Source organism: Clavelina lepadiformis, chromosome 4 (genome assembly GCF_947623445.1).
Source record: "Clavelina lepadiformis chromosome 4, kaClaLepa1.1, whole genome shotgun sequence".
Lineage (NCBI taxonomy): Eukaryota > Metazoa > Chordata > Ascidiacea > Aplousobranchia > Clavelinidae > Clavelina > Clavelina lepadiformis.
The window spans coordinates 21,945,225-21,971,901 of NC_135243.1; the positions used below are offsets into that span (position 1 = coordinate 21,945,225).

Below are 26,677 nucleotides of genomic sequence, written 5' to 3' on the forward strand. Positions count from 1 at the left end.
TGTGACTATGTGCAGGAGAAGCCACACCTAGTCAAAATAGGGTTAAATTGTTATTTTCGGCCAATTTTAACAAATTCAGGTGAATGAAAACTTCGGATAACTCGAAATAATTTAGCCGAGCCTTTAGCCTTCGAGTTGAAAAGCTTCCACCGAATGCAATGTGGTTTACATACAAAGTTGTTTGCTGAACAATGCAGTATGACTATAGGCTATAAATACCAGTTTATTGGAAGTATTTTTGATACAAACAAAAGTTGTCGACAAACATTGAACAGCTGCGTCAATTACTTTTTCACATTTGTCATCAACTACAGGTTGATGACAAGATACATGAGGTCATTCAACTACAACATAAATTCCTCAGTAGGAAATGTTTACTGCCTGGTGGTACTCGGTACTCGTTGTTATGCAAACACAACCTCCCAGATAACCTCGTGACATGTAGCAATTATCAAAATATTGCATTGATAAGCGTATTTTCGGTGGGACAACTCGGCAATTATAGTATTATAGCAATTATGAAGGTAAGCTTATTCACAAGGCTCATATACAGTACCTCAGTTTATCAAGAGTTACCATCATTCTGCTATTCAATTATTTAATAAATAAATAAATTAATTAATTAAATAGATTTGCCTCTTTTCTTGGGTATTTTTAAATTCTACATTAGCTCAGTTTTTCAGCTATGCATCACGCATTATAAAATGGACAATTATTTGCTATTTACCCCAATTTATTTCTTCTTCATATTTACACTTAATGCCACTTGTGACCACAAAATAATTAACGTTAATGTTATGACGATTGTATTTATAATGTTAGTTTAATGTATAATACATCCTACATATTAAAAGAACAGATGATAACTTTTAAAAAAATTTACAATTGAATCTTCACTAATCTTCCTCGTTAAGTGAAGGCGGAAGAGGCGGAAAATGCTGTTCATCGGCACCGATTCTTTGCTGAAGCTCTTCTGTAAAAGATGGGGGATTTGGGGGGAGGAGCCAAGAAGTTTCAGGTTCCGTGTAAAGATTTTTTAACTCCTTGTATACATCATCAAAAGAAGGTCGAGCTTGAGGAACTAGATCCCAGCATTGAAGCATGATGTCGTATAAGGCAGCAGGGCAGGATTCTGGTCGATCCATGCGGTGTCCATTTTTAATCTTTTCCTGAAGTAAACCGACATCGTTGTAACCTGTAAAGTGTGACGAAGTTGCTCAGTAAATAGTTCATAATTGCTGACGTCAATAAGCAGCGGGCGACTTCCTTTTAACAATGACGGTAACGAAAGTTATAAATAAATTACCTAGATAGGGTTCGTCTCCTTTTGTAATGATCTCCATCAGCAAAATACCAAAAGACCAGACATCAGACTGTGATGTGAATCTATTTTTGCGATAAGCTTCAGGAGCCTTCCATTTGTCGGGAAACTGACCGGGCGCTGTAGTATCGGGTTGAGATTCCTGTAATTAGATGTCTGCTTCAGTATAAGTTGAATTATTGTTAACTTCAAATTACTGCAACATACCAGTACTGATTATAAGGAACTTATGAAGACTTAATCTAAACAATGGCTCCGAGATACTCTGTATTGTGTTTTCAGAGCAACATGAAAGATTGTTACAGCGATAAGACCCTATCTGCATGGGGCAATTGATACGTCAAAAGCAAAGGGAAGAAAATATCTTCTGGTCATAAGTTCATGTGCTGTCCTATATAATTTTAAAGCGAAAGTTTTGGGGATTGAGATACCCCAGGTCACTTTTTTGGGTATTACATTAGTAAAAATTGTACCGTGAGCAGAAATGTAAAGTTTTCAAAAACATAGCTCTAGAAAATTCGTCATACAAACTGTAAGATCTTCGTAACCACTATGAGTATTAAAATATTTTTGTTAAATAATACTTAATTAACTTAGACGGTGTTATAAACCAGATACAAACTATAAAATATTTAATTATATTATTGGCTGTAGCTAGCAAAATGAATAAACCAAAATTGTGTGAATTACTTTAACTATGTTTGTTTTTAGCATACATGCAAGTTTATCCACTGAGAGCGCACATGTGTGAAAGAAAGTTACCGATCAATTCAACCCACGAACAATTAAACCCAGGAAACTTCAACTCAATAGTACTATGCAGATGTACAGATTGGCTACTATACAGATGTCGTTTGGGTTGTCCTAGGTTTATCGTTCTTGGGTTAAATCGTACGTGGGTTAAATAGACCTGGAATCGTGAAAAGAATTATTACCCTGCTCAGCTTGTTAAGCCCCACATCTGCAATTTTGCATATGTTGTCGTCGCCTACTGCGATATTGCGTGCTGCAAGTTTTCCGTAAACATGGTTGTGTTTTGCAAGGTGAGACATTCCACAGGCGACTTGTGCACCCATGTATAACAGATCTTTTGACCGCAAGCTGCTACCTTTGTCTGGCAAGAGGGCGTTAAACAAAATGATCATGAAATATTCTAAATATATAGACATCGGACATATTACAGTATTTATGTATATATATATATATATATATAATATATATTATGTATTACAGTAAATTTAAAACATGGATTAATTTTGACATGAGGCTACTTGAATAAAATCATACGTCTAAAAAGAAGCCAAATTTAAATTTGCAGTGGCCAATTACAGTAATAAAACCAGTTAACTTTAACACAATCTTAACAAAGAGTCAAAACAGTAGAAAATGTTTAACGTTTGGATCGATACTTAAGATACTGATTCTCAATGAAGCATAGTTGGAAGTAGGAATGGTTTTAGTGTCGGCCGAAAACGTCTGATTAAGAAAATTCTTTCTACTGATTTGGTTCTTGTATTTATTCTATAGGTACTGATCGCAACTCCCAACATTTTGGTCTTAATTTTGAAAAATGTGTTGTTGCACTCACCAGAAGTTAGGTAGGTTTTTAAATCACCGTAGGGCATGTATTCCGTAACTATAAAATACGGTCGTTGTAAAGTGCAAAATCCATAGACTTGAATAACGTTGGCGTGCTGAATTGTTTTCATTTTTGATACTTCAAAAATGAACTCGTCTTTGTACATTCGTAAGCCTGAGTGAGAAAAACTGTCTGTAATAAAGATCAATTTTATTAAATACTTTCCGAAATAAATCATTTACTCGCCTTGCATAGTTTTTCTAACTGCAACATCGAAGGTGAAGGACCACTTCGCTTTATAATCTGTGAAGCGCATGAAACAACGTTGATGGTGGAATGAGCCGAGAAATGTACGATCGATCTCCCACTTGTCAGAAGTTCCAGGTTCAGTAACAGATTGATTCTCCCCCTAAAACCAAAGATATTTCCCAAATTTTACACCATATTTAGCAAAAACAGATTCATTGTAATTGAATACATGGCCGTGTGTCATGATGTGCAACATATTATACCTTCAAACAAGGAGTGCTCAGTCTAATGATCCAATCGGTCCCGTTGTTCTGATAAAAACGTACAAGTTCCCGCAAAGATGTGAAACTCTTTGTGCTCCGGTCAAGACCATAATAGCCTTTGGAATCTTTCATAATTTTTTGGTGTTGCATTCCATTATTGTTTGAGTTTATTCGAACTAGGAAGTGAAGAAACTTTATTTTGTTGAGTGCGCCTTGCGATGGGTTGTTTCACTTACGATAGAACTAAAATACTTCATGTTACCTGATAAAACATATTTTGCAGTATTGTCTTTATTTTCCCGTATCAGAAATGAATAGTTCAACTTGTCCGGTCCAAGCAAGCGTCTTTCTGCTTCGTTTCGCTCAATTTGACCGTGGTATTCTCTAACAAAATAACAAATTTCAAACCAAAAATTTGAAGCAATAAAGGTCTAATAGCCAGTAGCAAAATGTGTTACATTTACGGTTACTAAAATTCAAAATATTGCTTTGTGTTTAACTCACGGTATTTGAGGATTAGCAAAACTAGACTCTTGTAAAACTGAAATTCCAGCCATGTCTGCATATACTGAAAATAATAAAGAAAAAGTTAGTGATGAAAGCATGACATAGTACAAAAGCATACAATGACTAAGACGATTTGACATGCCTATAACGTAATTGATGTTTATGAAAACAATGAAATCAGAATGAAAAAGTTTCTTTTATTAAATTATTCATTATATTATTTTGTCGTAATTATATTGTTTGTTAGTTTGTCTAGTGTTATTTCATAATATTTTATTATTCATGTTCGTTATTATTTTATTTTTTTATTCTGCAAATTAGTGACGTCACTTTACTTTGCTCAGGCTCAAAATTTTCATTTTCACACCCTGTCAGTCTAGGTCTTGCTTCACTCAGGGGTACTGGCTGGTTTTCTTCTGGATTTCTTGGTGTTTCAGACGTACCCATGGTAGTTTGATTCGGTTCTTGAAAATGATTCAACCATAATTACCGGTTTATTACTTTCGTAATATTCACAATCAAACTCGAAAAACATCAAGTAAATTCTGTTGTAGCTTTATTAATCATATATCTAAGGTTATACATCAAACATTATATTCTGTTACAATTTCATACCTATGGGTAGCCTATACTTACTTTTCTATATGTTACTCACAAATTTTTGATGTGAATTCTAATAAATATAATTTTTATAATTTACAATTTACCTGTTGAGGAAAGCAATATTATTGGATTAGCTAAGATAATATTGGGTCTATATATACCGGTAAATATTTAAAAAGTTTCACACTTTAGTCAACATAAAATCTTTAGTTTTCTCCATGAATGGTATCTATTATTAGTGATACTTATGCTATATGATTTGTCCAGAAAAACTTTCTAAATTTGAAAATTTAAAATTTGTCCAGAAAAAAAAAACAAATACTTTTGCTTTTTTTGAATTCCAACTTACCAGGTTCTTCGTATTCGTTTTCGTTCTTCTTATTTTCTTTGAAGCATTTTCGACAACACTTGCAGCATATCACTTTAGAGAAAGTCGCTCCCATTGCAATTAATGTTTTTGTCTGTGAGACAAAAAAAATAAATTCATGAAAAGCATGAACTAGAGTGAGTAGCTACGAATACAAATAAAAACATTATCGCAGTGCAGTTGACCTCAAACACGTAGATTCAGCACCGCTAAAAATAAAGCAGCGTAGCGCACTTTCAGTATTGTTTCAAATTTATGACACATCATATATATAGGATTAATTGATTTTAGTCTTAAATGAATAAATATAATTAATAAATGTTTGTGAACACAAAACATTGATGCCATAGCATATACAACAGATCCTGTTGAGAAATGACATGGAGTAAATATTTTCTATGAAACAAAAGCTCACAAAGCAACTATTTCTTGAGTATATCATATTATCACAACATTGTTCTGGCAAGCAATCGAACACTCTGCAAAATTTATCCAAACCCTATAAGTATAAGCAAACCGTTTGTCCACAGTTTTATTTTTAAGCCATTCTGGAAGCTTTAAGCGTGTTTTCTTTGAGATTTGACTAAGGTACAGTAAGGGTTTACACCAGGCAATGAAATATGCTAAAAGTAGTTAGTGCCTTAACTTGCATTCGCTAAATTGCAAAATTTCACGCTCGACTTCCTTAAACAAACGCAAGATTCGAAGCCTGAAGAAGCATGAAGCCTCTGTGCAGACTTGGCCTTAACGCTCGGTTTAGTAATTTTATTTTTGTAAATATTTATGCACATACCGTAGTTTTCTTTTCGCTTACGTTCTCAGCTTTTACGTCATGCATATTTGTTTGAAATATATACTATAATAGCAATTGTGTTTATTAAGTACTTGACAAAGTGATCTTTCGAAACGCCCCCCTACTTTAAAGTACGTAATTTTGTCATTTAGAATTGCACGTTTCCTTTTTGTTGGTAACCAAGCTCTTGTTTGTTATGATGTTAATGAAATTGACGACAAATGCAACGTTTAAAGTCGTAAAAATTCAAGGCTATACGTACAAGTTCATAAAAGATACAGAAAGAATAGTTTCTTCTCGTAATAGGGATATATCCTGTACTATATCTATATCAAAAATGAACACAAATATTAAGTTAGAATTTTAACTTTACCATATAATCAACAGTCAATTATCGTATAGGATAAAATGATGGTTATAGGATAAAATGGTCAGAAAATGTGGTGGCATACACTGCCATAGATTGTGCGGTAGTACACGACCAATGCAATAAAAGCAAACTTGAGTTTATATTCTTTCTACCAACTTTTGGCAGATCCAACTTAGCTTAGGTGAAAAGACATTATTTTCGTAACGTTGGTCTTGCTAGTTCAATGAAAACTGACAAATTCTCAATGCTGAAACTCTAAACTGTAACAATTCAAGCTAAAGATGGTTACCTATATATAATATATATAGGTCATATATAGATCTATATACATATATATATATATATATATACCCATGATATTTCAAGATTGCATACGGGTAAACATTTTGCCAGGATTAGCATTATAAAGACCTGACCGCTACTTTCGCCCAGCTTTTATCTGTCTCAATGCACTTGCTATAAAGGATCCTAAATTTTTCTTATTCAGGTATGTACGGCATACGCAAACAGCTTCTTGTTTGAAACATGATACGGCGCTCTTTCTGACGAATCTGTTCACGCTTTTCGTTTTATCTGCACAGTTGAAAACGCATTACAAGTTACAAGCTAATCAACCAAGCGAAAAAGTACTCAAATACTTTTGCTGAAGGTCTCCGCCGGATGGTTTTTGTACCGTTTCTTTGCAAGGATCGTTAAGATTTGAAAAACACGAAAGCGTGTGTTTTGTGTTTTCCTTTCATTTCTCATGTTTTACTTCGAGTGTTTGGATTAACGTTATTATTCTTTTTGATTATTTTACTTCGGGCATTAAATATCCAATTTTTTCAATAATTTAAACACGACGTGTAGTTTCCATTTTATTTTAATGTCACTTTATACCAAAGTCAAATTCAAATTTAATACGGATAAGCGCCTTTCTTTAACTAAATAAGGGACTAAGTTATGCAACGTGAACAGAGACTCTCTAAATAAGTTCCTAAGAACACTTGGTGACAATCAAAATTTCGACAGCTGTAAATTTTAGGCCGATTATTATTTATTGGTTCCAGCCGACTAAAGACAGAGCTCGAGGATGTACAATGCAGTGCAGTCAATAGCTGCATTACAATCGGAATTGAAAAAAATGTCAAAATCGCTTGCTGCCAAATTATGAAAGTTCGATTGTTTAAGGGCGAGTATAGTTTTTGTTCAATTAACAACTGAAATTTGCGTATTGATTCAGCACACACTTTAGGTGATGAACTTGGTTGGTTATAACGTCAATTGAATTGTACATTTACCGAGGCTGCAAATTTTAAACGTAATTAAACAGTAAAGCGTGCTTTGTTTGTTAGATTTTAGTCGTTTCTGTATTTTATTGCGTTAAGATAAAACATTTTAACTACATTAAACAACAACATTTTAACATATAAACTACATTAAGACCTAAGTCACAAAATGCTGAACATATATTTTTTCAATCTACATACATACAGTATATAATGCAATAAATACAAATAATAAATGTAATATAATAAATACACAACTACTGCTTACATAATAAAAGGGCCACATGCTTAAAAAGGTTGTGAAATAAAATTGTTAATAAAGAAAAAACTTGTAGTAGAATTAAATATTCCGTTGTCCAATTGTTTAAACAAGTTATAAATTACTTTAAAGGTTGGAAAAACAGTCTATTAGCTTTATGAAAAAGTGTTGAGATAAATGTGGTTAATGTATACATAACTTTGAAAGCTATCAATCAATGTTCCCTCTAATTTTCACGAGTCTGAGCAAACACACTAACTCTCTGAGCGGTCCCTTGGACCACTGTGAGCAACATCAGACGTGCCACGTGCGCACTGTGGCCATTATTATGCGTTTATTCTATTTTTAATTCAGGTTGGCTTATTTTCTTGTGCGCAACACAGATTTTCTGTGCGCGGAGACCGTGTCAGCAGTGCGCATTTGCGTACGCGCGCAGCTTAGAGGAAACATTGCTATCAATTAGTAAACAGGCCCAAACAGCGTCATTCGAAATACTGACTCCTGATTATAGTTGTGTTGAAATGTTTGTCTAACTAAGAGCAGTACGTTAAAATTACGCTCCCCTGTGTAAACTTGCAGGTAAGTGAACAAGTACTCTAAACGAATTATAAAATCACATCAAAAATGGTGTAGGGTGTGAGTGGAGAATGGTTACAGGAAATAGGACATGCGCCAAAAAGCCTTTTCGTGATTGCATTTCAGTTCGACCTTGTTTCAAGATGGTAGAAAACTACGAGAAACAGTTATACTATAACTGTTATAGTAAAAGACACTAATTTACGTGATAAGAATAATAACCAGAGCAAATTACCACAAGTCATGTAAACGTTGCATATTTAAGACATTTCTATAGGTTTCCTAACTTTAACGGCTGTTATAGGCTTGCCTAAACAAGAAATGAATAACTTATTCAATTTATTTTGGCTTATTAATTAAAAAAAGCAAGAGACTTTCATGGGATGAACACGCTCAAGAAATCGCACGTTATAAATAACAGAGAAAATGAATATTCAATATGTCATTTCTCGTTTCGTATATTGGCTTGCATACTTGTTCTACATCCAAAATACATAAATTTGCTGCCGATAATTCGTTAACAGTTTTATACTATGTTAGATGTTTCAGTTGACAGCACTTTATGCTTCCTTACAGCAAGAATTGATTTTCAAAGCGTTTAAACGTTGGACAGGGTTATCAATTGCAAACATTACACTCGAAACATTGACACTACATATGCCATGAATGGTTAAAATGTTTACTTAACAAAGACAAAATGGGCAGTTTAGGAAGAAGATTTCTTGTGTAAACGAGCAGGTTACTAAACGCAACAAAAGTAAAAGTATATTCGAAGTGTCACACTTTGCGAAAGGTGGTGTTTGGTAGAATGGGGATCTGCCGGTCAAGCTTAAGATTTTGCCGCGATTGCCTTTCAAGTGTTCTGGACGAAGAGGATGAAGAACAACAAGAAGAACGGGATATTCATGAAGAACAAGGAAGTGTTGGAGTTGGTCATTTACAGAATAATTATGAGAACTATGTCAATTCCTCATTCTCTAGAGGTTTGCAAATTGCTACGATCATTGTGTGACAAATAATTATATGAGCAAATAATTCATATCTAAGTTAAATAATAATTAATTATAAGTTTTCTACAAGACTTAGCGCAACCGACATAAACTTGTTTACGTATTATGTCAGAGATAACCAAGCAAGGGTTTTGTCGGACTTTTAAAATTCATCCGTTTAGGTTAATTAAATAAGTTGAAAGTGCTCTGTTGCGTAGATGAAAACAAATAAAGGCCGACTGCATGAGTTGAGTTTGATAATTTTGCAAATATGCTTCGTAATGGTTATAATTTTATATAATAACTTTATAACTTTTATCTCTAAACTTTGAGGAAGTTTAGCCAAACTTCAATAATGTAACAGTTGATCAATACAAAGAAAAATGTGTAGTCAGCAAATTTAAGATGGAATGTTTAATTGTTATGACAAAGTAACAGTAACTCTGTGTTGAACTTTGAACTTTGTGTTGCTGCCATTGCGACTCTCTACAAAAGTATTTTGTACAATCGCTGCATTTATTTAAAACGAATTTGTTAAAATATTCCACATTCTCTGATAACAGACTAAATCATGCTGTTTTTGGATTTTGGTGATATTGCTATGAAGCTAAAATATGTGATACTTTGTTCATATTAGCTTGGAACTTGTTGATTTTCTTAGCGGTCCAACGTGTGTTCTACTACGTGTAATCACTAAAATGGTTACAGTAATTAATGTAAAACGTGTAATTATTGTTGCATGATATCAACTTTTTAGAATATCTTTGAGATAATTTCTGTTTGGGATCTGCTAATCTCAATTAAAATAAATGATACCGATGGAAGAGGTAAAGTCACGTTTACGTTTCCATTAAGTGCTTTGATTGAACTTATAAGCACTAAAACGTATTGAACTTTGCTTTTTTTGTATGCTGCAAACAAACATTTTTGGGATTTTATTTAATTTGTAACAAAAACGAAACATTCACATTGTAAGCAGAGCGCCCAGCATTGGGACAAAATTCTAAACCTGAATGTAATGAAGTCATATTCATTCTTATATTTAAATTTTGAATATATATAACTATAAGGCAATTTACAGTCTCAAGTAGTCAGTAAACATTGATATTAAGCCACTCAATCAATCAATTTTTATTGAGTGGAAGATTGGCATCTTATAAAACAAACTTTTAATCCAATTTAACCAACCAACCAATTTAATCCAATCAAGAACTTTAGTTCACATTTTGTCGTTTGTGCTACTTCTATTTTAGCACAACAATGAAATTCTGCAGTGTTTTAAGTTTGCTGACATGTCAAAGGTTAAATACAGTGCACTTTTAACTAGACGAGCAAAACTATGCAATTGCGAATTCGCTGTCAGACCAAGATGACGAATACGTTGAAGTCCATCCTCAAAATGACAATATTTATGTAGCACTGCTAGATTACTCTACAGGCCAAGCAGGACACTTATCATTTTCTAAAGGTAAGGTTATGAAACTACTAAAGTTTATCCTATATCGGTTCGCAAACATAAAGCATTTTATTTGCTTAGTAGAAAATACCTTCACTTTCTGGTAACCTTCCTGCAGTACACTATATGCCATAGTTGGAAAAGTGGTTCGACAGCTTACGCTTTAGCTTATGATTCTCTGCCTGGCACTTGTGACTGGTGTAGTGAGTATTCAGCTCTTTGCAGGAGAGAAGTTTCAAATAATAAAAGAGTTCCCCAATGGCTTGTGTCAAGTTCGAAATATCGGTCCTGGCCCATCTGGTAGAGTTGGTTTATTGTCAAAGTCTCATCTTGCTAAAGATGAATCTTTTAACGACAACCCGTACGAATTGATTGTGTAATGTAAAATTAATGGGTGTCATAATCTACTGTATAGACTAGTGGATAATCATGTAATGTAAGTTTAAAGATATTAAAAGCAAAAGACTTTCATTCACTCTATATCCATAAAGGCGTTACTTTTGTGTTTAGGTGGTATCATGGTAATATATCCAAAACTGATGTGCAGAGGCTGCTTCTATCACCGAATAGTCTAAACGGGTCTTTTCTAGTGAGGAACAGTGAGACTCGTCACGATCAGTTTGTTTTAGCAGGTAAAACCTGGCTGGTGATTCCCACATGGGCATAAACTGCTATAAGTAATCTCAGTTTTGGATATTTCGTGGTACTTATAGGATCATTGTAAGTTTTTCGTACTTGAAACTTCGGCTTATGTACTGCAAGTTGTCACGTTTGATCTTTTAAAAATGCTTGTCAAAACCCTAACTAACTGTTTGCATAAATAATTATAATTAACAGTCCGTGAAACATCAAGCACACCTGAACTGAAATACTATCCAATTCACGAAGTAAACAGCGAATATTTCCTCTCAAGTAGCGACAGAAGATTCAAAACGCTGTCAACTTTTGTGCAGTATTATCAAACCGCCGACCAGCGCGATTTGCCCACCAGACTTACTTCGCCCATCACAAAGGTCAGACGAAGTCAGTTTTTATATGTTTTAATATATACAACAGTCAATGGTGGAACTCAAACATTTTAACATCCGGTTCTCTTACTAGCAGCAAGCCATATTGGCTATATTCTTGACCTGAGGCCGATATACACAGGCCTATACATACGCTTGTTAACAACCGGCTCGCGGAGGTCAATAAAATTCCAAGAACCGGTTCGCACGAACTGGTGCGAACCGGCTGAATCCCACCACTGTATAGAGTGTATGATGCAGACTACAAATATATCTTTATATGATAATATGTGTTCTATATACATCCATTATACATTTTGCACTGTTTGTTACAAAATAAAATGTTGTTTGTTACAAAGTTTGTCTAGTATCGAGAATGCGTTGAACATTAACCACAGCCGGAACGTTCAATCACGTCACCCCTGTTAAGTATTACCCGAACATTTTACATTTTCGCTCAAAAATCAACAAGAATATTGTTGTGGTAGAAATCTTCACAAAGGATTATATTGCTTCGTTAAATTTGTTCTATATTGCTACAACGGGATAGTTCTTTCAGAGCGGATTGTCTGCTATAGTTGGTTGGTTAGCTTCTTTCTTGCAAACAGAAGGGAATAAAAAAGAACCTAACCACCAAAAAGAGAGTAAATGGAAAAACGAATACGCCTGTAATAAATAGCAAGTGCCGTTCATGTTAAATAAAATAGTGAAAAATCGAAATATGTGCATTATGTAGCTTATGTGGTAGTGGGAAACGCGCACTGATGATGGTCAAACTTATCCCACAACAACCAAATATCTTAGTATCCGCTACCAGCAGTTGTCTTTACATAAGCCACGCTGTAGCAGTTTTAGTCGTACAGAGTTCACACTTTGTGATGTAGCAACGCTCAGCACTACAATACTCTTCCAACTAATGGCAAATAATAACCAACATGACATGTAGAATAACATGACGAGATTGTTTTTTTTTTTTTGATAACATGGAAACTTTTCTTGTAAGCGTTTGAATCCACTAGTTTGCTTTTCGCTGCCTCACGCACAAGAACCAATATTTAAGATGGCAAAATAAATTCGATAATGCTTAAAGTATAAGCAGCCACTGTTTGAAATCAATAGTTTACATTTACGTGTTTCCTGGTTTAAAAAGTATAACGCATGACGTGTGACGGTATAAGCGCAAAATGACAGTGCCACAAAATAGCGCGAAAAAGCTATGCAACAATTTCATTCTTTACAATTTTGTGTTGTTACTTTAGTATGAGCAAATACCAGCACAGAGGCCATTTCAAATTGTTCATCGCAAATGGGAAATCGATCGGAAACATTTGCGAATGGGAAATGAGATCGGCAGCGGACAATTTGGAATTGTGTATCGGGCGAAATGGAAAGGAAATCAAGACGTGGCCGTAAAAACATTAAAAACTGGCAAGTTTATAAACATATTAACGTAAGGGGCAAGTCCAAAAACAACTTGGCATTAAATCTTGAATTGTTGGCCTTAAAGAATAGTTTTCAGTATACAAACAAACAATAAAGATGACTCAGGTATTTGGTTTAGGTATGAATACAATGTTTCTTGAGGCCGACAAGTAAATAGTAATAGGAATAATTATAGCGTACTTAAGTGTATAACTGGAACATTTAGCGTTAAGTAAGTCTAGACAAGCTTACTGTTGGTGTATTTGTATTGGTAAATGTAGAATGTAAATGCTAACCTACAGTCCTGTGCAGTCTTGGCTGCTGGCTCTAGCCAAACCCGGTACCGGTAACTACGGCAAAAACATGAATGCTTTACTAGTTCATGTGTTGTCATCTGTCACATTTCTTTGCTGAAAATAAACATTATCTGCTATTAATCACTTTTATAACTATGGAGATGTTTTCCATCCAAAACGCGTTAGTTCGCGTTAGTTAACCTACCGCTACTACCACACCTATACAAACTACAGTCATTAAGCATATTGTGTTTACATTTTGACGTCATAATGACCGTCCACTCCATCAAAATATTAGGTCAAATTTGCGATGCAGTTTTGGCGACAACTGCCCAACCACTACATATTAATACAAATCCTTTCTCCAGAATGTTTACTGACAACTTCACTTTGAGGTAAAGCCAACTTGTTTTTGAACTTGCCCTTCACTTTAAGGCTTCTTCATATATGCAAGAACAAAGATATGTCAGTGCATGCACAATGGAGCATTTCGCTTTACATTTATGCATTTAAGTAAACATTTGTGAATGCTGTCATGTTTTCTACAGTACTTTATGTCGGTTTTCAGCTTTAAGCTGTATTGATTAGACTGTACTAATCTATAAAGTTCATTGTAATGTTTTTGAAACTATATTTTGTACTTTCTTAAGCATACCTCATACAAGTATACATTATACTTCATCATAAAACATGCATTTTTTAAGTTTTTATGTAGGTATAGTTAAAGCTTAATTTTAAAATATTCTCTAGACCTTATGGACAAAAGCAGTTTTTAAAAGAAGCAGAAGCAATGAAGGATTTAAACCATCCAAAGCTAGTTATGCTCTATGGAGTTTGCACCAGTATCCAACCTTTTTACATAATCACAGAATTTATGTGCCATGGAAATCTTAAAAATTTTCTTAGTTCTGGTAAGAACCATGCAGTAAAAAAGTTATAAACTAAATACTAAAAGCATACGTAATAGTTATAGTATATCATTTATTAATAAAACAGTTTTTTTTATATATTTCAAGTTAGATCTACTTTTTAACTCTTTATATATTTTTCATAACCTATAGTTCTATGAAAATCCTGCAACATCTTACCAATTTATTTCTCAGGAAAGGGGAAGAACCTGGACACGACATCCTTGATACAACTGGCAGTGCAAGTAGCTGATGGCATGTCATATCTTGAAAGCAAGAATTATGTTCACAGAGACTTAGCTGCTCGCAATGTTCTGGTCGATGAAGAAAATAATTGCAAGATTGCAGATTTTGGACTTTCAAGACTGACTCAGGTATGGAGCTTTGAAAACATTTACACACAAGCAAGGGCGCAGGAGACTTAAACGCATCCCCCACCCCGGCTGCTGGGGGCACACATTTGCAGGGTTGCAGAACTTATAGAATATATACTACATATATACAACTTAAAGACGCAATGTTTAACATATACATCTATCTAGCAGTTACGACAGGTTGTTGTACGTGACATGTTGTGTGTAAAGTTCTGTTGGGGTTGTCTTAGGACGACAGATACTTGCCGAGAAATGCAAACGTTGAAATCAAACTGCCGGTTAAATGGACTGCACCCGAAGCTTATTTTCAGGAATTATTCACATCAAAGTCTGACGTGTGGTCGTTTGGAATTCTGTTATCGGAAGTTATTGGAAAGGGGGAAAGACCTTTTCCTGGTATGAAATAAAATTTTGGTTGTTTTTCAGGCAACAAATCAAATTTTACATTTACTATAAAACGCAAGGTAAGGCAAAAGACAATCGTACATAATCTACGATAACAAATTTTTAGCAATAAACATTTCAACAATTAATTTCCGCACATATATGTACAGATAAAGATGGAAGAAATCTTCAAGAAGAGTTAAGAAGAGGATACAGAATGCCTCAACCAGGACATTGCCCGGATGACTTGTACGTGATAATGGTGATGTGCTGGATGGCTGATTCAGAAGAAAGACCAAGATTTGGAGACCTTCAGCGTAGCTTAGACAGCTTGCACTACGAAGGAAGACTGAGAGAAATATATGCCGAAGACGACAGCGGCTAAATTATAAAGAATTACCGAACAGATGTTGTTTTTCAGCAAGCTTTGGGCATTTCAATACCTTCTATTAGCGTAAAAGTTTAACTTGAATCCTACAATTATAACGTTATTACTTTGTGTTCTGTTTTACTCTGGTTTGAGGTTCCCTTTTTGTTTTGGCATTAATATTATAAAAGTATTTTATACAATTCAATTTTGCGGTTATCATGTGATAATTTATGCAGTTTATTGTCTAGATATTGTTGCTCTCATTTCGTTTTCATTTAATTTATACTTTATTGATATATACGTTTAAAATATAAATAAGCACGTCTATTTATTGGTTTTATTATTATGGTTTTACCTTCCATATAACACACACTCAAAGCTCAGGGTTAACAAAATGGCTAACGCCAAAGTTGCGGGCGTACACGTATAGAAAACATAAAACACTTTATAATAAATGATATAGTGTAGTAGTTAACAAAAAAAACCCATAATCAACACTGAAATTTCGTTTATTAATAGTCTAGTGTTCCGATTAAAAATATTGCTTTAATAAACACTTTACCGCTGTAAAAGTTTGCGCATTGTTTGAATGCATGGACAGCTTGCGTCATTTCTTATACGCCTTTACAACCCTTGGGTTCAGGAGCATGACAGGGAGAAGGTGGGGCTGGGCAAGGGCCTACTTCGACGACTTTACATTTATCACTACCGGATCCATCGCTGCAATTCCCGGATCCTCGCCTCTTTCCTCTTCTCTTATGCCTCCCACCCTTCTTGCCTTTTCCTTTTCCGCCATGAGAACCATCAGAATCATTCCCTGAGCTTTTGCCGTGGCATTTGGAGCCTTTTCTACTTCCGCTTCGACTTCGACTTCGTCCATGACTATGACGTCGTTTACTGCTGTGTCTTCTCTTGCAGTTTTGTTTTTCTTTGCCTTCATCATCACTTCCATCAGCATTGCTTCCCTTTTCATCGTTAGAACCATCGCCACCATCACGATTCTGTGAACTTCGTCGTTTGCTGTGCTTGCGTTTTCTGCCACCACAACTTTTTCTTCTCTCCTTTCGATTCTTCTTTTCTTTGTCATCAGCACCGCTTCCAGAGTCATTGTCTGAAGCACCATCTTTGTCGTCGTTCTCTCCGGGAGGAGAGGAGCCGCTTTGCTTCCTCTTGCAACGTCTCCTCCATCGTCGTCTCCAACGGCGTTTGCATCTACGCTTCCATCCACGTTTTCTGCCACCGCTCTTTCCACCATCTTCGGTGCTGTCAGAATCGTCACTTAAAGATTGATCATTCGAGTCACTGTCATCAGAAGACGAATCATTTTCATCATCGCCTTGCTTCCTCTTGCAACGTCTCCTCCATCGTCGTCTCCAACGGCGTTTGCATCTTCGCTTCCATCCACGTTTTCTGCCACCGCCATTTCCACCGCCATCAGATGAGTCACTGTCATCATCTGACGATTCATCATCCGAGTCACTGTCATCAGAAGACGAATCATCATCATCTTGCTTCCTCTTGCAACGTCTCCTCCATCTTCGTCTCCAACGGCGTCTGCATCTTCGCTTCCATCCATGTTTTCTGCCACCGCCATTTCCACCGCCATCAGATGAGTCACTGTCATCATCTGACGATTCATCATCCGAGTCACTGTCATCAGAAGACGAATCATCATCACCTTGCTTCTTCTTGCAACGTCTCCTCCATCTTAGTCTCCAACGGCGTTTGCATCTTCGCCTCCATCGACGTTTTCTTCCGCCACCACGCTTTCCACCGTCATCAGATGAGTCACTGTCATCATCTGAAGATTCCTCATCCGAGTCACTGTCATTAGAAGACGAATCATCATCATCACCTTGCTTACTCTTGCAACGTCTCCTCCATCGTCTTCTCCAACGACGTCTGCATCTTCGCTTCCGTCGACGTTTTCCGCCACCACGCTTTCCGCCATCATCGGAAGAGTTAGAGTCATCATCTGACGAGTCGTCCTCGGAATCATTATCGTCGGAATCATCACTGTCATCACTCGAGGAAGAAGAATCCTCATCATCTCTTCTACACCTTCGCCTCCATCTCCGCCTGAAACGTCGTCTAAATCGACGCTTCCACTTTCGAATGCTTCTTTTGCTTTTGTCGCAATCTGCTGTCGTTCCTACTGTGCAACTTTTCACTGTATCGTTGCATGGAGCAGAGCTTTGACATTGAAATTGAAGTTTCAATAAGCTTCCATTGTATGTAATATTTACATCTTTTGCTGGGACCTTTATGCATTTGTTAGGCGCAGCTTTGGGAACATTTTCTGGTGGGTCCATAACCCTTTGAATCTAGTGCTTGACTAGAAACTGCAAATGAAACCAAAATTTCATCCTCATAGCTTAATAAACTGTAAGCCTTAACGCAGAGAAAGGCTGTTCAGGAAAAGGCATACATTCTCTGCCATTCTATGAAAGCAGGAAACCGTCAGAAAGAAAGGAGAACCCTTTACGGTGAAAAACATTTCAAATACTGTAATTTAGCCAGCGTTGTGTATTGCATAAGGAACCAAGCCAAATCCTTTATTCTTTTCATTTTTAAACACACCGTTTCTTGCAAATCTTCTTTCTAAGGAGGTTCCGTGCATATCTCAAAATAATTGCCAGTGGTTTTCCAATTATCACATTATTTGCTATAGTCATGCTGAGTTAAACAACCATTAAACCTCGTGCTCTGTGTTTCTTATTTCATTAGTTACACAACTGCAACTAAGTTACTGTAAGTGTAAGTTATACATGTATAACAAATAAATGCATAAGTTATATATAACAGTTATAACAGTCTGCCCGTGCTTTGCAACTATAAGGCTTATGACAAAAGAATTCATCTTACACAAAATCACCCGCTCGCTTACCTTGTCATGAAAAACAGCTGCGAATGCGGTGACTTATGTGCAAGCGGTATCATGAGGAACATTGACCGTGCTAGAGGGCTCCAGTAGAGGCTCAGACCTAATAACAAAATTTTCAACGTTCAACTCGCTATCTCGCAGTTATGTAAAGAAATATCACAACAAAGCTGCAATATGAAAGTTGAAAGCGACAACGCTTTATTTATTTTTGTCTAAAAGGCATAGTCTGGCGTTGTGTGACATCAAACAAAGCATTTCTTCTACACTTGAAAGGTTGTTACTGTATTTCATCTATTAAGCCAATTTTCTAACACCCGCTTGTTGACCTTGCCATGAAAAACAGCAGTGTACGTGGTGACTGAAGTGTGTGACATCACGTTGTGACGTTGTGTGATATCAATCAAACCATTTTTTATTACATTTAAAAGGTTATTACTGTATTTCATCTTTTAAGCCAACTTTCTAACAGCTAAGGATTTGGTGAAGGATGAAGTCTGTGTTCTAGCCCCAGGCAATCAATCGAAGATGAGTAAAGATCTTTTATGTGCTGCAAAATTTGTTTTCACCGAACTGGTATTCGTGAGATCTCAGTATTTTCATTAGCCCGGTCCGTGTTGATGGTTTATGCATCATTTCCTCAAAGATTCTCCTGCAAACGACTGCGTCGTATATATTCACAAGAGTTAGATCACAAGCAACGTGTAATCATTTAGATCATTTCGTTTATCGTTGTCAGAAATTTGCTGGTTGTCAGCCTTAACGAGTATAGGGTTGGTGACAGACGGAAATGATAATTTCACAGTCATCCTAGACGTTTAGACCCGGCGGTAATTGCCGATAAGTGAGAAAAATTCGATACGGTAATGAATGCACGTGCGAAAATGCGTTCTCAATATGTTGTCAATGCCACCATATGCTATATCCAAAAACCAACTGGTTGGGTAGAAAAGCGCCTAATGTTTCTTAGAAGTTTAATATGTGTATTTGTGTAGTTGTAGGTTATATTTATACGCTATTATCTATAGTTCATTACATAACCGCTTGTACTTTACGCTAACACTATTGACCAAATGTTACACAGTTTTGAATGGATCCATATGAGCTCAAACCACATCATGCGGTTTAAATGTTTTGACTTAAAACACAATTTTTAGAGATTGCATTGTTTTAGTTTTGATTCCTTGAATGTTCAAGCGTATACATCTTATACATGATTAAAACTCAAACCAATTGTAAACCCATATAAGTTACCGCTGCTTCATTTCGGCTATTTAATGTGTGATAGGACTACAGGTGAGCATTTTCTCTTGAGTTCTTTATTCGAAAACAGAAATAAAGATTTGTTGTAAAGGTTATGAAGAAATCAAGTTCTTGAGAGACAAGCTCATGCACAACTTAAAGTCTTAAGATTTCATTTTCTTCCAAATGACACCGAAATGTTGTTTCTATTTCTTTGAGTTGTATCTCCAGTACACTTAGGATTAGAGACCTGACACTTTGCTGGTATGGTACAGTATAACAATCTTTATCCTCTGACTGGGGAAAGTGTTTGCACGACCTAAACTCGGTGAAGATTTCTTATCACTCCAATCCGGGTAAGTACCGAGCTTGTCTTTTGTGCAAATTCCAATAGAAACACACACTTTTGTATTTTGTTTATTGATTTTCTTAAAACCTTAAGAGAATTACATCGATAGCGCAACTAGGGATAAAAACTTGACTTGTTTTGATCGAATATTTGGCAGTTTTGTGATATTTCTCTGTTCAGACTCTTCTTCGCAATGGCAGGAAACACAACACAAAACGTCACAGCTTCCTATTAAATGGCAGCCTAATATGTAGCAATAATAAAGATGATATAAAATAAGACAAAACATCCAACACCATTTAAATGGCTTAACATGTCCACGTTTTTTTGAGCATGTTTAACAGTTCCATACGCATACTTTCGAAGTCTTGTCTCGTGCCTACTGCCTACATGCAAATACTCGTGTATCCTGAGACAAATATCAGTTGTGATGAAGTGCTGCAAAGCTTGTGCGTACTTCATTTCAACAAGGAAGCCCTGTTAGCACTTTCGCTGCAAAACAAACGAATGACAAAGTGAAAAATTACCTCACAGTTAAAACCGCATATTAATGAGCGAATCATTTATTGCACAAACCACATTTTTCCTGCGAACAAACCTTTCTCATACTCTTGCAAAATAAGCCGATAAATAATTTGAACTAAGCCAGCTATAATCAAAATGGTAACAAATTAAAAGTAATAAAAATACAATAACTAACTTTCAGTTAATTTTTCGAAAACAGAGTCGAACCCTTTGTGGTCAAACTGACAACGCTTCTGCGAAAATAAGCACAAATATCTTATTGCACTAAATCATAGTGTCCTTTAGTAATTCCCGTAAATCCTTTAGAATTCTCCATATTCCCTGGAATATATATAGCTGGGACGTGTCGCCGAATTTCGTAAGTTAAATAAGTATACTGTTTCGCGAGTGAAAAATTTTGTTGGAGAACTGGGTGAAATTTGAAGAACAATTTTGCCACCAAGTGGCCAAACAAGTGCTGGCAAAGTCCAGCGTCCTGTTGTTCGTCGTCGCTTGTCGGTAAAAATGTGTGCAACGCTGAGCTTCGTCTATAACCACACTAGACATCTTTTTTTTCTATTCCAGACTTTTCTAGAACATTTTAACATTTGTAGGAGGTTAGCAAAAAAACTTAAAAGCCAGCGCATTGTCAGTCATTGTCGTTTTCTGTCAGTGACTGATATTGCTAGGTGATAAATGCAAACATTTCCGCAAAGGTAATGATTAAGTGTGCCAACACAAACCTTGTCAATACTAATGTAGATTAATATCGTAATTTGGAACACGTGACTATATTTGCACCGACATAGCAGCATCCAAGATTTAATGGTGCAAATATTAGAGCTTAATCACAATAATTCTGATATTTGTGGACACTTTAGAGAGTTCGGACATTGGCATTGTATTAATCTGAACAAAATTTCAAATAAAAAATATGTTTCATTTTACGATGTTTACATCATTTCGGTTTTAGATCATTTCGGTTGAGTTTACGGTAATCGTCGTAATTCTCTGAATCCCCCGAAACGACTGAAAAGATGAACACATAAGAGTTGTTTTCTGTCCGAATAAATTAATATCTTAAAATTAAAATGTGGTAAGATATACAAGGATAACCGAATATAAACGCAGTATCGTCAAAATATTATGTGAAATACTGGTATCGTCATTTTCACGTCGATTCGTGTAGCACTGCTGTTAAGAGCTTCTTCAAGCAACAGGGCGTGTTTGGTAGTAGCTGAAAGGTATCTAAGGATGCTGTTCGTCTTACTCTTTTCTGTTCAGGATGTGACGAATTACCGAGAATAACCCTTACAAAATAGACGTATACGGCCTCTAGGAAGGGGTGGTATGGTTTAATATTGCTTTATGTCTTCAGCAAACACTTCGACTAGAAGGTATCATTTGTTCTGCATTGGATGCCTGGTTTGATATAATGGGAGACAATTTTCAGGCTTTAAAGCAAAGCTACATGCAAGTTCTCCAAGATAAAAGCACTAATTGCGCGAAAGGCTGTGTATAGTTAATCGAAACACATCGTTAAAGTTTTCAACAATTGATCGCATTATTTAGCTAGACTTTACCTACAAAATATGATGAAACACAGACTTGCACATCTGACCCCTATATTGAACAGCAATTACTGTAGACCAGCATTTTTCTTTCAAACTGTTAGCAATCGTTTTATTTTTGGCTTTATCTTTCTGAATGTTTCAGCAAACCATTTACATAATAATCGATTTGTATAAATTAAGAAAGAGGTACGTACACCCGGGTTTGATATAACAGTTTATTACACTTGCATCCTTCAGTATAGTTTGTATACACAGCAAAGATGAAACAAATTCTTCTTAAACACAATATTGGTACCGACTGTAAAAGTTTCAGATGAACATCATACGGTATACAATGAACATGTCAAATAACCAACAATTATTTAATGTATTGGTGTTAACGAAGTAGTTTTTAGTAAATATGTTAATACGGGTAGGGCTACATCTTAGAAAGTTGTGTAAAATGCCATCCGCACTTTTATCACAAACTTATGAACAATGTACGATATATTGAAAAGCAAAGCTTAATTGACGTGAAATAAGATGTACACTGAATATACTGAGCGAAGATTACAGCCGTGCAACATTGTTTGCAGCAATGCAATTATAGGTGAAGATGTGTCTCGCTTTCTATTAACACGAACATAAAAAAAGAACAACAAAAAGTTTGATAACGATTGAAACCGGCAACGCCCTTTAAAAGCTATGGTTGTTATGTTCTTTGGCTATACTGTGCTATGGTTCATGAAACGAAGTGAATCAAACGTGCAGAACTGCATTTCGTATTTGCAGCTTAATTTCGTGTAAACGGTATAGCATTTAAATTCTGAAAATATGCGTAATATTTTGGGAAAAAACGTTCAATGTTCTACGAAGAAATGATATTGCTATATAAACCGTTGTGTTGACTTAGGATTTATAAGAACACTACTTAGTGACAGACGATATGGAAAAAGGAATCGAACCTGTTAGCACAGCAGAAACAAAAGTGGAGAAACATGTAATCATATCATGCAAGGATTCAAGTTCAAAGACCGATAGTAATAACATTGCAGGGTACGATGCTGATAAACCATGCAAAGGGAGGCGAGTAAGTAAGACTTACAAAGAAAAGAAACGTCGATGGAAGCGAAGATGCAAGCGCCGCTGGAGACGAAAATGGAGGAGACAATGCGAAAGGAAGCAAGGTGATGATGAAGATGATTCTTCTTCTGATAACAGTGACTCGGATGATGAATCTTCAGATGACGACTTTAAAAACACTGATGATGGTAGAAGAGGCATTTGCAGAAAACGTGGATGGAAGCGAAGATGCAAGCGCCGCTGGAGACGAAAATGGAGGAGGCGTTGCAAGAGGAAACAAGGCGATAATGATGATGATTCAAATTCTGATGACAGTGACTCGGATGATGAATCTTCAGATGACGACTCTAAAAACACTGATGATGGTGGAAGAGGCATTTGCAGAAAACGTGGATGGAAACGAAGATGCAGACGCCGCTGGAGACGAAAATGGAGGAGACGTTGCAAGAGGAAGCAAGGTGATGATGAAGAGGATTCGTCTTCTGATGACAGTGACTCGGATGATGAATCTTCAGATGACGACTCTAAAAACACTGATGATGGTGGAAAAGGCATTTGCAGAAAACGTGGATGGAAGCGAAGATGCAAGCGCCGCTGGAGACGAAAATGGAGGAGGCGTTGCAAGAGGAAACAAGGCGATAATGATGATGATTCAAATTCTGATGACAGTGACTCGTATGATAATTCTAACTCCTCTGATGACAAAGGAAAGGGCGGCGGAAGAAAGCGTCTATGGAAGCGAAGATGCAGGCGCCACTGGAGACGACGATGGAGGAGACGTTGCAAAAGAAAACAAGGCGATGATGATGATGATTCGTCTTCTGTTTACAGTGATTCGGATGATGATACTGACTCATCTGATGACAAAGGAAAGGGCGGCGGAAGAAAGCGTCTATGGAAGCGAAGAGGCAGGCGCCACTGGAGACGACGATGGAGGAGACGTTGCAAAAGGAAACAAGGCGGTGATGATGATGATTCGTCTTCTGTTTACAGTGATTCGGATGATACTGACTCTTCTGATGACGAAAGAAAGGGTGGCGGCAGAAAACGTGGATGGAAGCGAAGATGCAAACGCCGTTGGAGGCGACAATGGAAGAGACGTTGCAGGCGAGGTCCAAAGAAATATGTTAAAGGAGGCGATAAATCTAACGGTGAAAAGGAAAGCAATGCGGATGGAGGTGATAAACGTGGTGTTGCTGGAAGTGACAGCGGTGGTGGTGGTCAATCAGTGATTCACAAATCAGTCGATGTAACAACTTCTGAAATTATAGAAGGCGAAGGCACAATCGAACATGGTGCTGCTGGAAGTGACAGCGGTGGGGGTGGTCAATCAATGATTCACAAATCAGTCGAAGTAACAACTTCTGAAATTATCGAAGGCGAAGGCACAATCGAATATGGTGCTGCTGGAAGTGACAGCGGTGGGGGTGGTCAATCAGTGATTCACAAATCAGTCGAAGTAACAACTTCTGAAATTATCGAAGGCGAAGGCACAATCGAACATGGTGCTGCTGGAAGTGACAGCGGTGGGGGTGGTCAATCAGTGATTCACAAATCAGTCGAAGTAACAACTTCTGAAATTATCGAAGGCGAAGGCACAATCGAATATGGTGCTGCTGGAAGTGACAGCGGTGGTCAATCAGTGATTCACAAATCAGTCGAAGTAACAACTTCTGAAATTATCGAAGGCGAAGGCACAATCGAATATGGTGCTGCTGGAAGTGACGGTGGTTGCGGTGGTCAATCAGTGATTCACAAATCAGTCGAAGTAACAACTTCTGAAATTATCGAAGGCGAAGGCACAATCGAACATGGTGCTGCTGGAAGTGATAGCGGTGGCGGTGGTCAATCAGTGATTCACAAATCAGTCGAAGTAACAACTTCTGAAATTATCGAAGGCGAAGGCACAATCGAATATGGTGCTGCTGGAAGTGACGGCGGTTGCGGTGGTCAATCAGTGATTCACAAATCAGTCGAAGTAACAACTTCTGAAATTATCGAAGGCGAAGGCACAATCGAATATGGTGCTGCTGGAAGTGACAGCGGTGGTCAATCAGTGATTCACAAATCAGTCGAAGTAACAACTTCTGAAATTATCGAAGGCGAAGGCACAATCGAATATGGTGCTGCTGGAAGTGACGGTGGTTGCGGTGGTCAATCAGTGATTCACAAATCAGTCGAAGTAACAACTTCTGAAATTATCGAAGGCGAAGGCACAATCGAACATGGTGCTGCTGGAAGTGATAGCGGTGGCGGTGGTAAATCAGTGATTCACAAATCAGTCGATTTAACAACTTCTGAAATTATCGAAGGCGAAGGCACAATCGAATATGGTGCTGCTGGAAGTGACAGCGGTGGGGGTGGTCAATCAGTGATTCACAAATCAGTCGATGTAACAACTTCTGAAATTATCGAAGGCGAATTAGGCACAATCGAATATGGTGCTGCTGGAAGAGACAGCGGTGGAGGTGGTAAATCAGTGATTCACAAATCAGTCGAAGTAACAACTTCTGAAATTATCGAAGGCACAATCGAACAATCGAGGTGTTAATTCTAAATAGTCAGAAAACCATTGTTTTGATGAAGTCTATTTGTATCAATTGCTTTAAAGATTGTAGTTGGAAATATTATTCCGTTTTGTTTTTATTCAGAAATATTACAGTGTAATTATTTCTCTGTTGGAAGTGGTTAAATCAGTACTTTTGATTTCACATCTGTTTACTGCGTCAAATTTCATTTTGACTATATTGCACACAACTAAATGACGACCTATTCGTTATACTGCGACGAATTTCGTTGCTACAGCGTGTACAAATAATAAGATTTTAAACATGCATGACATGTTTTAAGAATATCCGAACGTAAAAGTCGGTTGATATAAAAAGCAAAAACTTTATTATACATGAACAGAGTAATCTCAGACAATGGAGCCTATATGGGGTAAACAAGGCTGAATGAAAAGGCCTAATAGAAAAAAAAACTGTTTCCAAGGCAGAACTACATTAAATAATTGAGTAGCCTATAACAAAAAAACAATGGATCGATACAAAGATAAAAGTCATAAGGAAATTACCGGTCTACAATAGAAAACTTGGTCCTTCGATATAAATCAAGTTACAGTATGTGTTTCAACCTAAAATGAACGATGGCGTACCGAACCCTGTTAAACCCAATTCAGGTCGAGTTGAACCCAACGACATTGAGGTGTTTGAGAACATTAATATTTTCACAGGTTGACAGGAATGCATTTACAATGAAATGAACAATGAAATGAACAATGAAGAATGAAATGAACAAGACAATAGTGATGATTGACCGGAGATGAGTTGCAAGAATTGGGACAAAGACAAAAAGGCTTGTCAGTAATTAAACACACAATACAGTACATGAGTTACCACCACACCACACGACAACAACTTGCAATAAACCAACAAGAACACAGAAACAAGTGGAATAAAGAAACAGAAAACAAAAAAAAGCTCACTTATTGCACATTCTATGGTAAAAGAAATAGGTTGTATACTGTAGAAGGCAATTATTATAGATCGAAATTTTTGTTTTCAAGCTGATTATAGTTCTTACTATATCTATGTTGTTCTATTAACGTATAACTATTTGATACTTTTTAGCGATACCACCCAATTGAGCTGTAACGCAACGAACCTACCGTGTCATTTCCATTTGTTTGTGTCAGTAATTGCACA

At 36.5% G+C, this 26,677-nt stretch overlaps 4 protein-coding genes across 9 annotated transcripts; 2 read left to right on the forward strand and 2 right to left on the reverse strand.

Moving 5' to 3' along the window:
- Window positions 1-197: 197 nt before the first annotated feature.
- On the reverse strand, window positions 198-6,563 carry LOC143453361 (tyrosine-protein kinase SRK2-like). 6 transcript variants are annotated; one of them, XM_076954669.1, is made up of 11 exons: window positions 6,404-6,563; window positions 4,872-4,983; window positions 4,255-4,383; window positions 3,917-3,980; window positions 3,675-3,796; window positions 3,413-3,588; window positions 3,147-3,309; window positions 2,910-3,074; window positions 2,257-2,435; window positions 1,307-1,463; window positions 198-1,195 (listed from the first exon to the last, which is right to left on the reverse strand). In XM_076954669.1, the coding sequence occupies exons 1-11, from the start codon at window positions 6,452-6,454 to the stop codon at window positions 897-899; spliced, it is 1,617 nt and encodes a 538-aa protein (XP_076810784.1). In that variant the 5' UTR covers window positions 6,455-6,563; the 3' UTR covers window positions 198-896. The 6 variants fall into 6 exon arrangements, with proteins under 6 accessions (XP_076810784.1, XP_076810785.1, XP_076810790.1 ...); XM_076954670.1 differs by lacking the exon at window positions 6,404-6,563 and adding an exon at window positions 5,305-6,193; XM_076954675.1 differs by lacking the exon at window positions 6,404-6,563 and adding an exon at window positions 4,556-4,626 and having other exon boundaries at window positions 4,872-4,982.
- Window positions 6,564-8,086: 1,523 nt separating this feature from the next.
- Window positions 8,087-14,225, forward strand: LOC143451784 (tyrosine-protein kinase FRK-like). Its single transcript, XM_076952510.1, has 7 exons — window positions 8,087-9,138; window positions 10,472-10,612; window positions 10,826-10,961; window positions 11,111-11,232; window positions 11,438-11,613; window positions 12,867-13,035; window positions 14,076-14,225. The coding sequence occupies exons 1-7, from the start codon at window positions 8,964-8,966 to the stop codon at window positions 14,099-14,101; spliced, it is 945 nt and encodes a 314-aa protein (XP_076808625.1). The 5' UTR covers window positions 8,087-8,963; the 3' UTR covers window positions 14,102-14,225.
- LOC143453045 (tyrosine-protein kinase SRK3-like) lies at window positions 14,116-15,376 on the forward strand. Its single transcript, XM_076954196.1, has 4 exons — window positions 14,116-14,236; window positions 14,429-14,607; window positions 14,838-15,003; window positions 15,162-15,376. Exons 1-4 carry the CDS (start codon window positions 14,116-14,118, stop codon window positions 15,374-15,376), a joined length of 681 nt encoding a protein of 226 aa, XP_076810311.1.
- Window positions 15,377-15,684: 308 nt separating this feature from the next.
- LOC143451783 (uncharacterized) lies at window positions 15,685-17,720 on the reverse strand. Its single transcript, XM_076952509.1, has one exon. The coding sequence runs from the start codon at window positions 17,671-17,673 to the stop codon at window positions 15,976-15,978; it is 1,698 nt and encodes a 565-aa protein (XP_076808624.1). The 5' UTR covers window positions 17,674-17,720; the 3' UTR covers window positions 15,685-15,975.
- Between the last annotated feature and the right edge of the window lie 8,957 nt (window positions 17,721-26,677).